The sequence below is a fragment of the Lathamus discolor genome, chromosome 1 (assembly GCF_037157495.1).
Source record: "Lathamus discolor isolate bLatDis1 chromosome 1, bLatDis1.hap1, whole genome shotgun sequence".
NCBI classification, from domain to species: Eukaryota; Metazoa; Chordata; class Aves; order Psittaciformes; family Psittacidae; genus Lathamus; species Lathamus discolor.
The window spans coordinates 149,934,169-149,948,863 of record NC_088884.1 but is presented as its reverse complement, the minus strand read 5'-3'; the positions used below and the strand labels follow the sequence as shown (position 1 = coordinate 149,948,863).

Here is a 14,695-nt window from a genome sequence, read left to right as displayed (position 1 = left end):
AAGTCTAGAACCTGAGAGTTGTTGTTCTAGCATTGTGCCTAGTTTAGCACTGGACTAATAAATTCTGATTTTCCTTAAATCAGCATTATATAGTTGCATGTGTCATTAATCCTAAATTCTGTATTTTAACTTCTATGCAGTTCCCAAAACTGACATTTTGTCAGAATTTTAAAACTAAATCTTGGATAAAAAATTTCATAGGAAGTCATAAACAGCATTTAGAAAGATGCATTTGGGGGTCTCGTCAAGATAATCAGTGTTATGTTTATTTCAGTTTTAGGATGGGAACTTCATTTGAAGCACTAACCATTTTTTGATAAATGGTTAAATACTGATATTTGAACCATTTCTAGTGTTGCTGTTAGATTTTTAAATACACAAAGCACTGTAAAGGTAAACTTGATTATGCTAAGGTGTGCGTTTCTATAATTACTAAACGAAAGTCTTGAGGAATTTTTTGAGGAAGATGCATCTTGCAGAGGTTGTGATGAATATATGGAAGAGGGAAGATGTAATATATTGTTAAATCAAAGTAATGGATTCTGGCATTCATTCACAAGGAGATAGTTGTCTCAGCATCTGAACATCTTAAGGACATATTTCAAGGCTTCCTCGTTTAATAAAGCTTTTTGATCTAGTTGGAATAGTTATAATTACCACAGTAAAAAAACAAAGCAAAACAAAATCTGCATTGTAAGCAGAGCTTCTTAAAGCAGAGAACACAGATAAATAGAAAAACTTCATCTGTTGATCTAATTCAGGAAACACTTGTGAATTAGGTGTTAAGTTGATCTCCCAAGACTAACTGATCCTTATTTGAAATTCAATAGCACTTACTGTTCTTCAATCTTAAAACTTTATTCTAATTTTCAGTTTACTACATTATTCAATATTGTCTTGTAGTGTAGCCTGGCACATTTAAAATACAGTGTATAGGTTTCTCTTTGTAGATCTTCTGGAAACATAGCTTACTGTTAACTGCTGAATGTTACTGTGTTTATAGCTGTGTTTTCAGATATGGCCCATGATTATTTTGTAGAAGAATTTCTTAAATTTGTCTTTCTTGAGTATTACTTGCATGTACAGACAAGAACCATGTTTAGTAAGATGTTGGAAACTGCTAAAGATGAGCTAAATAGAAAGTTTTGAGATTGATCAGTAATTAGCAATTTATAAATATATACTACATTAGCCCAAGGAGGATTTGGGTGGATTTTTTTTTCCTAGTTTTAATCTCCAGTTTCTAATTTGTTCCTCTGCATAGAGTCAATTCAGTGTATATATTTTTGTTCAGTATTATTAGAGATTTGACATAGTATTACTTTCCAAAGACGTAATTATCCAGTTCTGGACTGATTTACATAATAGTCTTCTCTGGGTGAAGAGATACAGCCTGCTCAGTTTTCCAGGCTGTGGTTCCTTCCAGGCTCCCTGCTTACAGAAAGTCCTGAGGGAAGGGCCAAGTTCAAAATAAATATTTCCTTGCTTTAAGAAGTGCAAAATGCATCCTGATGCATCAAGGCTGGTTGCCTCCTGAGAAACACCAACTGTTTGTTTTTAACTAATTAGTTTTGTGTTGGTTCACCACAAAATTAGGCCCAAAGAAAACAGGAATTTAAAAAACTTGACACTAATCTCACAAGGAAACTCTGTTCTGAAGCAGAAAAGAAATTATTCTGTTGAGATCAAGTATAAAGTCTGTGAGTGATCTGCCAGCTGTAATGGAGAATTCCTTCCTTTCTGACTTGCCACTGTTTATCAGAATTCCTGCTATTACGCAGTTGGCAAACATACTCATTTATGAAACAATACACATGTCCAAAGCAGCTTGCTGAGGTGAGGGCTCCTTCTTATAATAATAAAGCTCTCAAAGAAATGGGGCCATGAGGATATGCAAATCCGAAGAAGGCCTTTAAAAATGTGCCCAGTTGTTTGTGTGCTCTGTACTATTTATAGTCTATATCAAACAGAGGATAATCTGCTTTAGACAGGACAGTATCCCCAGCCTTTTCTAATTGTGTGTTTCTGTTGCCATCTATCACAGCAATTGTGCAGTAGCTTCATTTGTTCAAGATTCTTAACTGCTAATTTAGAACTGGCTGAAAAAAATATTTGAAAATATTCTGTTTCTAGTTTAAGAAGCAAAACCCTAGGTCTATACCAGTTCTGTTTAACTTCTTACCATCTTATTTGATCACACTGGGTAGGATTGAACTCTGGATTCAGGCAAGTAACTGCAGGTGTCTTCATGTGTGAAGCATCCTTCAGTCAATGGGAGTCTGGCCAATACAGTCAGCGGAGTATAAAGGGCTATTCAGGTCATTGTAACATAAGCACATTAAGCCTGATTCATTTACCCAAATCAGGGATATCTGAAAGATTTATATATGTCTCCCAAATGTAGCGCAGCACCTATTGAAACCCCACACCATTCTGGAGCACCAGCTGACGGTTAGGCAGAGTCCTGTGGAGGATAAATGGTGCTAGACACCTTCATGTCCCACTTGGTCACCACTAACTACATTAACTGGCTCTCTGTGCAACACTACAAGCCCAAACACAGTCACTACAGGAAGATGGAAATAGGTGGTTGCATCTTGAAGTGAATCCCGCTTCCCCCGTACTCAAAAGCACCTCAGCTGATAGCTACGTTACAGTTGTGTCAGACTGCATTTTTTCACTTCAAGTGTGTTTTGAAGTTAATTCTCCATCAAAGTGAACAAGTGAAAAATTTATATTTACAAAATTTAATATGGTGATGACATATCTTTAAAGAGGAATAGATGAAATGCTCTGTGAATTTCCCAAATACAAATTATTCCCATCAAATGTAGATCCAATGTCTTTATTAACCTGCACTTTACGCTGCTTCTTTCTGATTTAAGCTAAGATACGGTGTTGTGTAGGCAAGAAATGCACTGCACTGAGGGCATTTAGTCTCCTTTGGGGAGAATCTATCAGGACAGCAGAGGAATGACTCCCAAAACAAAACAGCTTCACTGACTGGCATGGATAGTGCCATACTGGCTTGCACTGATTTTCTTGTCTCCTCTAAGCCACTAGCGATTGGAGTTAACTGGGGTTTGATAAAACTTAAAGCTGCTCTCTTATTTCTACACAGAATATGCATAGCAGAAGCAGTGTTCTTTCTGGTGAGCATCAATATTATTATGAAATAAAGAAATTATACCTTGCTCAGAAAATCATGTTAGCTACCAATGTGAACCTGGTCTACAATACTTTCATGTTGGTTTGTTCCTTATGTAATAAATTCAAAAAATGAAAATATTTAGCTTGGTAATACATCTAAGGCTCTTCAGCCTTATCTGGTGGGCTTTCTGTTTCCAGTGCTGAGCCAATACATTAAAAATAAAAACAAAAAAAAAATTTTGGTCTCTTGATTCATTGAGAGATGTCAGCTCAGAATACAGATAACTATAACCAGTGCAGTATCTTTAGGTATCAGGGAATACAGTCCTAAAGCAAATCATCATCTCCAGAAAGGTTTGTTTGTTATTTGAGGTAGTTTCCTGAGGATAAGTATTATCCAAGTCACCCACAGTGATTGCCTTTGAAAACAGGAGTATTAGTAGTAGTTCCAGTGTTAGGCAGAGGAATTTAGTCAAGTGATAAGCAGTAACAGGGGTTACCTAAACTTTGTTTCCCACAGGAGGCATAAATTCTGGTAGAGGTGCACATGAACAAGAAATTTCTGTAAGGCTTTGTTTCATCTAGTACTTCTCACCTTGTGAGATATGTACAAAACATATAAGCTTTGTCTCTTGGCATGTAATATCTGATCATGACCTGCTACTGTTGGTGTACATATGACCCAAAGGTATGAAGCAGCTTCCTTCAAAGAAAACTATTACAGTAGCTTTGCTTTTTCCATTGTAAACAGACTTGTATTGCTGTTGGGTGTGAAGCTGTTAAATGACTGATGTGCTGCACCAAAACCCCAAGAAACTAGGGAATTAAGCTGTTTTCTACTGCAATAAAACACCTCCTACTTTTCACCTTACCTCCATCTTTCAATATGACGTACTTTCTGTCACACATAATAATTGTGCTACTTCAAAAAAGAACTAATTAAGCAGTTGATCTTTTTCATCATACCTGCACGTGTGACTTACCACCACCAGACTAGCTTTGCAGACATTACACATCTGTGATAGTTCATGAGTTACGGATGTTGAGGTGAAAAATAATCCAATAAAATCATATTGAGAAAGCAGAAAGGGCTAAGAATGAAGTTTCTGCCATACAGTTTTTAGCATGTGGTAGCTGTAGTAACAAGAAGAGCCATAATTTACAATGTGTAAATGAAATGCCAAAGATAAGAGTGCAATTTACCGTTACAGGCACTTTCCAGCTAATGAATATAGACTTGTTGCCTGTGTAACTGGTGTTCTTTGGCAAAGTCTATGGCTAATGTATAATTGATCTGTGCAGAAAACGGCCTCATCAAGGGCAAATGATGGAGAGTGGTTTGTATGCAGACTGTGCAAGTCTAGCATTCTTTGGAAGGGGTTGGCTGTCTCGTGTGCATAGCAATAATATGTGGGACCTAAGCGAATTATCTTCTTTAGCCAGTTTTCTTCACTGAGAGAGCTGGTTATTTTCCTCCAGGCTAGACTTAAGGAGCAAAATAAAATGCACTGTAAATCATCGAAGTACTAGAGCTTTGCAGCTAAACTACAGCCAGACCAATTTGATAGTGCAGACTATAGCCTGACTTTCTGTCTGCAGCTAAGCTCAGGCACAAGCCTGTCTGATGCTTAAAATCAAGTGGGATGAACCCAGGCATGAGTACACGTTTTGCAGATAATGTTGAGCAAGCAGTATTAATGTACAGTTTTGATATTGCTTTCCTTTTATTTCAGGTGTGGTAGGATATAGTAATCCTAATTGTTCCTTCAGCAAGTTCTTAGATTTGAATTTTCTATCTTTTTACAAGGTGTCAGATTTAAGCACGTTAATAGCTGCACACATTAATAGCTGCAGGATCATGTGAAGAAACTGACCAGCTTTACGTGTCAGGATCTCTATGGCAGTACTCTTGATTTGCTTTAGGATGAGAACTGATGGAAAATCAGCATCTGGAAAACTATTTTTTCTGGCTCTGAGTTTTACTTTGTATGCCTGATGCCTTAGTCGGTATCATATGCATTTAGCACTCCCTTTGATTAATCAAGTTCTGCACCCCCATCATTCTTGTACTGAGTTCTCAATGTGAACAGAAATGCGTGTGCCTGGTTTCACACAAGTAATGACAGTTATATGGGTCTGGTCTCACTGCACCAGTCTGCATGTGCCCTCTTTCAGTGATTGGGTTTTGCATGGGTAATATATGGATTTTAAAATCTGAAATAAATACTGAAAAATACCCCCATTTAAAACATATTTTGAATTGAGATAATCACTAACTAAGCTTAAGTTAAACAGGTTGTCACTAAAAATATTGTTCAGCAATAAAAAATGGACTTCACAAGGAAATGTTTTGGTCCAAGGCCAAAGATTCTGTATGGCATATTTGTTAGGAAACTAAGAAAGATTTACGTAAAAATACAGAATAGCTAACACCCTGTCATGTATACCTTGTAGGTAGCTGTGATATGACCATGGTATGAGGAATAAGAGATGAGGTACAAGTTATTTGAAGGAGCAGTATAGGCCTAGCAGCTTTTTCTTTAAATCCTACTTTGTTCTGATATATCTGAAATCAGTTATGCATTTGTATCTGTAATGTTACATTCTTCTCAACATATTATGGTCCTTTTAAAGTGTTTGGGGTATTTTTGAGTACAACCTTAATTGCGCACTTGGGCACCTGTAAAGTAAAAATTCTGTATATATCATTATACTGTAACTGTGAAGTAGTCTAACATGTGAAGTTCTTTGCTTGTCTGACTTAGCTTAGACTGTAGCATTAAATAAGCATTTTAATTCCTATTTTTGTAGCATTTGGGAGGTTTGCTGGGTCACTTACGTAACAAAGTACTTTGATCTAATCTCTAGAATAGAGATAAGTCGTCTGTGCCAAGTCGGATTTTCATTGTATAATGTCCCTTGCTGCCAATGAATTATGTTCAGCCTGGACTTCCAGTACACGATAGAGCAGACATGTTTGCTTTTATTTGTTATTAGTCTCTTTTGACAATTATTTTAAGGATAGAAGGTCTGTTGATCATGGCAAGGTAGTACATAGCTAAAAAAGATGACTAATAACAAAGAATCGGTTTGACTTACTTTTGGAGTGAACACATTTGTACAGAGAAGTCACTGGCAAAGATGACTAAGAAAAATAAAGATAAGAGGAAAAAAATAGCAGTTGGTTTGGCTTTCTTTCCAGGTTATGCATTCCTCCTGTTCCAAGAAGAGAGTTCTGTTCAGGCCCTGATTGACGCCTGCATTGAAGAAGATGGAAAGCTCTATCTATGCGTTTCCAGTCCTACTATCAAGGACAAACCAGTAAGTAAACAGTAGATGGCCTGCAGGCTGTAGCTGCCATCTGTCCAAAGCTGCATCTAAAATGATGACGAATATAATCAAAAGCAAACTACCGCTGGCAGAGCTCAACATCTGGAACAGTTGGATGATTTTAAAGTTGTAGTGTTTTGAATTAGTAGGATTAAAACAGAGCACCTGGACATGCTAAACTAATGGGGTTATGAATGTTTGACAGTTTATATAGGCTGATGAACATGTATCCATGATGTAGTGAAATTTAAAGTAGCATATCGTTTTCTTTCCCAATTTAATAGGTTCAGATCCGTCCCTGGAATCTAAGTGATAGTGACTTTGTGATGGATGGTTCCCAGCCGCTTGATCCTCGAAAAACAATTTTTGTTGGAGGAGTCCCTAGACCATTAAGAGCCGGTGAGTGTAATCTGTGGTTGGTTTTACAAGTTAGAGATTACTGGAAATAATTTGAATCATGCATACTTTTGTATAGTTATGTATGGATAGCTATGGATATATTCATAGAAAAATATAAGATTGTCGTGATAGTTACAATAACCAGAGTACAATATTTGTTGTGTTACATTTTCTTTGTAACTGTTTTCATCTGGCTTTTGCCAAAAATTGCGGTTCATCATCAAGGTTTACTGGAAACTGTTACATGTCTAAAGCTGTAGAAAAGATTTTGATCATATTATCAAAACTGTAGTGTAACCTATGTCACAAAAGAGTTTTTACAATAACACTATGAGAACATCTCTGCCACGCTCTATGAGAATGTAAAGCTCTATTTGTACTTGCTTATTATTGTGCAGTAGCTACTCTTCTACTGCCATCAGGTTGCTAATATGGACAAAGGAAAAAAACAGGTGATGAAGGAGTAGGATTAGAGAAAAAAGGAAGAAATTCAGAGAGCTAGCACAGTTTGTATGGCACAACACTGTATGAGATTGCAGGACTCTTTCTAGACTCTTGTTAGAGTGCATGAAGATAAAATTAAATGTTTCTGTAGCTGAGGAATGTTTGGTGTACAACCTGGACAGTCTGCTTTGTGAGATTGACTACAGTAGCCTTTTACAGTATTGTATGGTGGCCTTCTAGTAAATAGGTTGAAGTGAATCTTGGAAGTAGAAGCAGAGCCCACAAATCCTGTTTCCTATTAGAATGACTCCTGGACTTCATTAGTTTGTAATTAATTTTATTCTTGCAGAAAGATGAGCTTTCAGATGGAAGATGTAGGAGAACCAAGAAGTAATAGTGCAGATTTGGGGTATAAAGAATCTTAATTTTTTTTTTGTCTTGGACCTGCAATGCTAAAGCTTTTCTGTTATTTTACTTCTAAAAGTGTACCTTTGAGTGTAGTACAAATTCGGTAAATGAGCATAAACAAAGCATGCTCAACTTCCAACTCAATTTAATTTTTCTTTAAATTCAGTCCAAATATTTCAGATTACTATACTGAATGTCTCTGATAAACTTTAATGGATGTATTCTTATGCTTAGCTTTCAAGTGCCCTGTGTATGTGAAAATGAAACTTTCATGGCATTGTGAAATAAGAATCATGGCTTCATAAAAGCAGTAAAACGAGAGGAGACTTTTCAAACAACTATTGAACATCAATGACTGCTGACACCTTTATACCCTAGTATAGAGGATACTAATCCTGGAAGAGTATTTTCCACCTAAATGAATTGCAAAACTCAATTCAGTATAAAATATTACAGATTGTTAAAATACTTGATCTCTAAAATAGGAGATTTTTGTTTCTATGAATTTCTGCACCTGTGGTTAAGTGTAGCACTGTAAAGATAGATAATCAAGCTCTGTATGGCTGATGAAAAGATGCTAACGGAATCTTTAAATTCAAGTAGGACATAGAGCGGACATAGAGCATTAAGACAACCAGAGAACACGTACCAAGGAATTTGTGGTGTGTGGATCTATTTTATACAGCTTACATTCCATGCCTGCCCAAAACTCTTTTGCTGTAGTCCCCTGAAGAAAACTGCTCTGGAATTTCAATTCCAGGTTATCAAGGACTGCAAGGACTTACAATTCCCTTGTTCCTTGGATGTATGTATCCACAGTATGAAGGATCTGTCTGCTGAGTATTTCACAGCTTAACATGCTTTTATATCTCTTGTTATTCCTGTTACATCAGCTGTTCCAAAATTAGTTATTAAAATTAACTTTTCTAGTGTTTTTAAACACAAGCGTTCTACTAAATTTATGCAGTAAGAACAGTTTAAATGAACACTATTTTGTTTCTTAATAGTGGAACTGGCTATGATCATGGACCGTCTCTATGGTGGAGTTTGTTACGCAGGAATTGATACTGACCCTGAGCTGAAATACCCAAAAGGTGCTGGACGTGTTGCTTTTTCCAATCAGCAGAGTTACATTGCAGCCATCAGTGCTCGGTTTGTTCAACTTCAGCATGGCGATATTGATAAACGAGTAAGTCACACAGACATATAAATAAATACCAGGATGATTATCTATAAAGGAACTTCTTGGTGTAGTAACATTGCATACGATTGGCTCTCATGCCAGCTTACATGTTTCTTTTAGTATTCCTGTAACGCTACTAGTTCCAAGAGCTAAACCATGAATGCCCCCAAACAAGCAAATTGCATTCCCCAGAGCATCAGTTTGTTCCTTGGACATATGTTAGACCATATGTTCTTTCAGTTCTAGAGTTCCTGGTTTTGTTGTGTATGAGCAAAGGGCTTGCAAATCTTCCTCTCTCCCTTGCTCTAATGAAACCAAATACTGTGATAATTCCTCTGTCATTCACAGGAAGCTCTAGTATTCATTTGCTTCAGATTAGCTTTATATTTGCAGCTGCCTTTAATTTCAGCCGTAATTGTCAGTGCTCAGCACTTCAGAAAGTCAATCGAGTTCAAAACCTAAAGTACAAAATGTCCCATCATTTCTGTTTGAGAGTATCTTCTTAGTATTTGCCAATGCACATTTCTGGCTACTACACATGCTTATTGGTAGCTAAAGCAAAACTAACTTCTAGTAAGAATCTAGTCTACTTTGTTATTCCTAATTAGAAGTATAAGAGTAGGAAAGAGAACTGGCATTTAAATTATGCCAGTTTTAAGTGTCCCTGGTTTTGATGTCAAGAGCTACAGAGATAGACCCTGGTATTAATAGATGTTCTCTTTTTTTTTCCTCTTTAAAAAAAAAAAAAGTCTTAGAGGAAGAAGGGTTGGGTAAGTAAAGTAGTTCAAGGTCCAGTCTCCTTTACAGATCAAAGACACAGGAAAAAGAAAGTAGTACAGTTAACAAAAGTCTGCTTGTAGGGAGGTAGCGTGTGCTTCTCTCCTATCAAACAGACAAAGTAATACAGCTTTACATCTGTCTCTCAGCTGCCAGTTGCCTAGTGAGCTGAAATCCCCAAACATGGCCGTTTCCAGAGGATGAGTGAGTCTGAATGTGGGTAGTGAGCCAGGCTTCAAGTTAAGATGTGAGGGCTGCATGTTGTTGGTGGGATTGCTATCCTTGTGACTTGCAGTTGACTTTTACTGATAGCTCTACCTTTTGGCTAATTACATAACCACAAAAACAGCCCTCACACTGAGACCGTGTGAGGGAAAATAAAACTATTAATCATCTTGCATTTGAGTATTTGGACAAAATTGGAGTAGCGGCCAGAATTCAGAACTCCCAAATTGGTGCTAAATGGGTATAGCTTAGTCTATTTCACGAATCATCTGTAGTGCATTTGGCTGTGAAGTTGGAGGTGGACAGGTAGGTCTCATCCAAATTAGTTCACCCTCAGAGGTGGGAGATGTGGACTTGAACCCTGTAAAGTAGGGGAGAGTTCTGTCTTGGTCTTCATCTTTGCATGGGAGTGTCCTGTGCAGTGAAGGAGTATATGGTAGATTTCCAGTACCATCTCGTGAGAAGAAAAGGTGTGAACCTACCTTTGAAGGCTGCACTTCCAAGTATGCTTGTGTGTTGTGTTGTTGGGATTTTTATGATAGGTTATGAGAGATTTTAAGGGCTCTTTGGATTCTGAGCAGCCATCTGAAATGACCGGTTTGCAGGGAAGGGATGTAACTTGCTGATAACACTGAAGTACTTCAAGTACAATGGGCAGTAAGTCCCCAGTATAAAACAACGGGCATGAGCAGCAGGCCTCTTGGAGCTTAGACAAGGAAAAAAAACCCACAAAATATACCTCGGATACTAGATTTCAGAAGCACGATATTTGAGTTACATCCATGAGAATTAATGTATAAAAACAGTAGTCATGATTTCTTCAATGACTATTAAAAGAAGAAAAAACAATCATCTAAATTTCAGTTTCTTTTTTTGATTGTTAGAATTTGTGTTGTTTCTTTAGTATTGCTTTTCTAATATTTGAAATTTATTATTTTTTACTCAAGTTTTCTCTTAAATCTGGAATTTGGAATCTCTTAAATCTGGGAATTTTAATTAGCATCATTGATTTTTCTTATTTTTGTGACTGTGCTACTGCTGAAGTGTTTCACTTGCAAAATACAGCAGTGCCAAATCTAAGTATTTTAATAATTTTGTAAATCTCTTGATGGGGAGGGCTTATGAAATCTTTGTTTATTTCAGAGGGGTTTTAATCTTTATTTTTTGAATCATCTTCTCAAATCATATAGTCATTATTTATATAATTATACAGATGTATTTATATAACCCAGTTATTTGCATTACTGAGGAGTAATAGAGGACAGTCTTTTTAGGGAACACTTTAACTCTTAGCTGTTTCTGACAGTATGAAAAAGCTATTTTCGGAAACAGTTTCTTCCTCCATAGAGTTCATATACTAATGCCTTTTCAGGCTCTGAAAATACTCTCATATCAGTACTACTGCTGATTTATAGATGAGTGAGCAGTTTGTGTAAATCTGTTAACCACTGTTTTTGTAAATGAGTAAGGTAGTCCTGCTTGGTTACTGCCTTCATCCGAGATGTGTCTGTGTTCCTGACAATAAAGCCATATATTATATATTTCACTGACTCTTGAAGGCAGGCTATTTCCCTACCCCTTACCTTAGCAGTAGCCTTTCTCTACCAGTAACATCCAGTTTCTGCAGGCCTGCTGTCCTGTCACATTCTTTTCATAACCAGTTTTGTCTGTGTAAAAGTCTTTATATATTGCTAAATTTTGCAGTTCACCTGTTTATTCTTCTGAACTTCAGTTTAAAAGTATTTATAGCTTTTTTTCGCACATAACTTTTCCTTCCTTAATTGGAAATCTTAGTGTCACAGTTGCTTAGCAAACATTGGCTGTGATCTTAACTTCTTCCTTACCGAAGTACTCTGCAGTTTCTCCAGTTCTTTTGATGTGCAGATATGTTTAGTTTCTCTTAACAGATGTTTTTCTTCAGTAAAGTGCTCCTTATCCTGTTTTATTATGTATGAAAGTTCAGCTCCAAACATTTCCTTGAAACTTGTTTGGAGTTTTCAACTCCAAACAATTCCTTAAAATGTTGTTAACTTTCATGTGCCAGCAGTCTGTATCCACTTCATGTAATACTTCCATTCCCCAAAGTGTTTCTCTAATAACTTTGAAATCATCTTCATACCAATCTTGGTGCGTTAAAGCACTGGAGCTTGAAATATATGCTGCTTCATGCTTTCAGTAATTCTGAACCATGGACGCAGTCACTGCATAAGGTACCTGTATTGGAAAGTTTGACTGTAATTTGTGATAAGGCAGGTTGTTGTAGTGAATAAGTAGTGGGGCTTGTACTGAATATAGATTACTGGAAGAAGCATACTCTATTTCAAACACAGATGCATTTGACATGTCTAATATGACCTCTGCTTCTGAAGCTAAGAACATAAAGATTATTATGCTGTAAAACTTCTCAGTGGGTAGCTGTTAAGTGTAGAATTTTTCCTCTGGAGACAGAATGGAAAAAAACGGCATTTTAAAACTTCGTATTATTTCCAAGCATACTCTGGGTGAATCGTACATAAAGTCACTTTATGTAGCAATCTTCTCAGGAGATAGTATCTCGGAAAAATATCTCTTAAATCAGTGAGTTTTAGTATGAATTGAAATAACTTTTTTGCCAACAAAAGGCAAAAAATACCATCTTTAAAAGTGAGGAAAATGTGGAAGACAACAGCACATTCCTTAATGATGGAGTGAACTCATTTTGTGTTTTATTATGAAGCTGTTCTTCCTGTCTGATCGCAGTCTGTAACAGTTCAGTTACACAAAGACATATTGCAAATTTACCACTGGATTCCTGCCACTTTTCCACTCAGGCAGTCAGATGAGTTTGGAAGAAAGATGCTGTGTAAGACAGGTGTTTCTAGCAGGCTGTAGATTTTAAAAGACCACTTTGCAAAATATTTTCGGAGATACATTGAATACAAATTTCTAAAGCCACAAAAAGGGAAAGTAATAGATGACAAGCATCTGTAGCTCCAAATTTGACTATATTTTAGAAACAGGGAGAGAATTTGCAGGGAACAGGAGAGCTTAAAGATCTGTATTCCAGGCTGCAGAAAGTACTTTTAATTTGCACAAAGAAATAGTGTTTGCAGAGACTTACACTTAATATTTAGAAAAGGTTAATGTATAAGTGGTTGCATTCTTGTATGTTCAATTATTTTTTGCTAAACAGTGTAAAATTGGGTGCCATGTTAGGGTACATTTGGGAGCTGATGAGATGAATTGGGAGACCTTTTGGCTTGTTTCTTGTTTTCTACACATACTTTGGTATCATCATTTGCCAAGGACATCCTTCCAGAATAAGATAAGGAGAGGTTCTCATGTAGCCGTTTATTACACATATCAGGTACTTCTAAAGATCTGCCTTCAAATGTTCTGCTTTTACTAAATGGATAGATCTGTATCTGGTAAAGAGTAGTAACTGGTTAATTGGATAAAGGAAACTAATATGTCTGATTTTAGACTTCTGGTTGGTTGGGTTTTTTTTTTTAACCAGAAAAAAACCTGAATGCCTTCATACAACTTTTAAGTAGGAATAGGCATTAACTAGAACTGTTTCTGGTTTACTCCAACAGGTGGAGGTAAAGCCATATGTGTTGGATGACCAGATGTGTGACGAATGCCAGGGTGCACGATGCGGAGGGAAGTTTGCTCCTTTCTTTTGTGCCAATGTCACTTGCCTGCAGTATTACTGTGAGTTTTGTTGGGCAAATATCCACTCTCGTGCAGGACGTGAATTCCATAAGCCATTGGTAAAGGAGGGGGCTGACCGCCCACGTCAGATCCACTTCCGCTGGAATTAAACATGGTGAACCAGCATCTCCATAAGGAAAGAAGGGTGCATGTGGCTTACTGTGTTTGAAGATACTGACATGCAGAAGAAATAAGTGCATTCTTCTGCTTTTCACCCCAGCTATCAATACATGCATCTTTTATCAGCAGCCAAAACACTACAAGCCTCTTGTTTTTCACCAAAACCCTACATCTCAGGCTTACTAATTTTTGTGATATTTTCATGTTAAAAAAAAAAAGAAAAAAAATGTTTTTTTGTATTTTCTCCAAGTTATTTTTATATGTAAAGTTAAAACTAGATATGAGAATGTTTTTGCGTAGGGGCACACAGTCTGCTGCTATATTTAGTGGGTGAAGCGTGCACTTATTTCTAAACATGGGTTTTTAACTTCAAGATCTGCCCCAGTAATTTACCAAAGGTAGCAAAATAGTGAAGATGGAATATGTCTGCTACAAAAAGCTTATTTTTATTGTTGTTGCTATTTTCAGTGTATACATAAACTAAAAATTAGGGTTGATTTTTTGCTCTCCATTTTGACTTGCAAGAAATAATACCTCAAGATAATCTGATTTATTAGCTATTTTTAAACATTTTTAATCACAAGCTGTATTAGCTTTGCTGCTATATAGGTGTTATGTGTAATGCCACCTATTAATACGGGATTGAAACGTTTAAGACACACTGCATTACAGATTAAATGCAGGCAGCACAATATGGCCTAAACTGCCATAGTTTTAGAATGTGAAAAAAGAATTGCATGTTTACTTACCTGTATACACCATATGCATGCACTAGAACTATTAATTAACAAGAGGTTATTGCAGATGTTCAAAAAAGGCTCTCTTGAAACTAGGTAGCATGAGCAAATTTACGAAATTTGTTACAAAAACCAGACTTGCATGCATTTATTGTGACTGAAGTAAGAAAAATGTCCTACATGTGTACAATATGCAATTAGTTTTAGACTAGAAAGTGCAGCCATTTCG

General features: G+C 36.6%; 1 protein-coding gene across 4 annotated transcripts in view; it reads left to right on the top strand.

Annotated features, from left to right (window-relative positions):
* CPEB2 (cytoplasmic polyadenylation element binding protein 2) overlaps positions 1-14,695 on the top strand; it is a 54,666-nt gene that overhangs the window by 37,188 nt on the left and 2,783 nt on the right. For all 4 annotated transcript variants that reach the window (XM_065659141.1, XM_065659165.1, XM_065659149.1 and 1 more), the window contains 4 exons: positions 6,353-6,471; positions 6,765-6,879; positions 8,739-8,920; positions 13,492-14,695. The exon at positions 13,492-14,695 is cut by the window's right edge and continues 2,783 nt beyond it. In XM_065659141.1, coding sequence (XP_065515213.1) covers positions 6,353-6,471; positions 6,765-6,879; positions 8,739-8,920; positions 13,492-13,719 — 644 coding nt within the window. In that variant the 3' untranslated portion in view covers positions 13,720-14,695. The remainder of the gene's footprint in view (positions 1-6,352; positions 6,472-6,764; positions 6,880-8,738; positions 8,921-13,491) is intronic.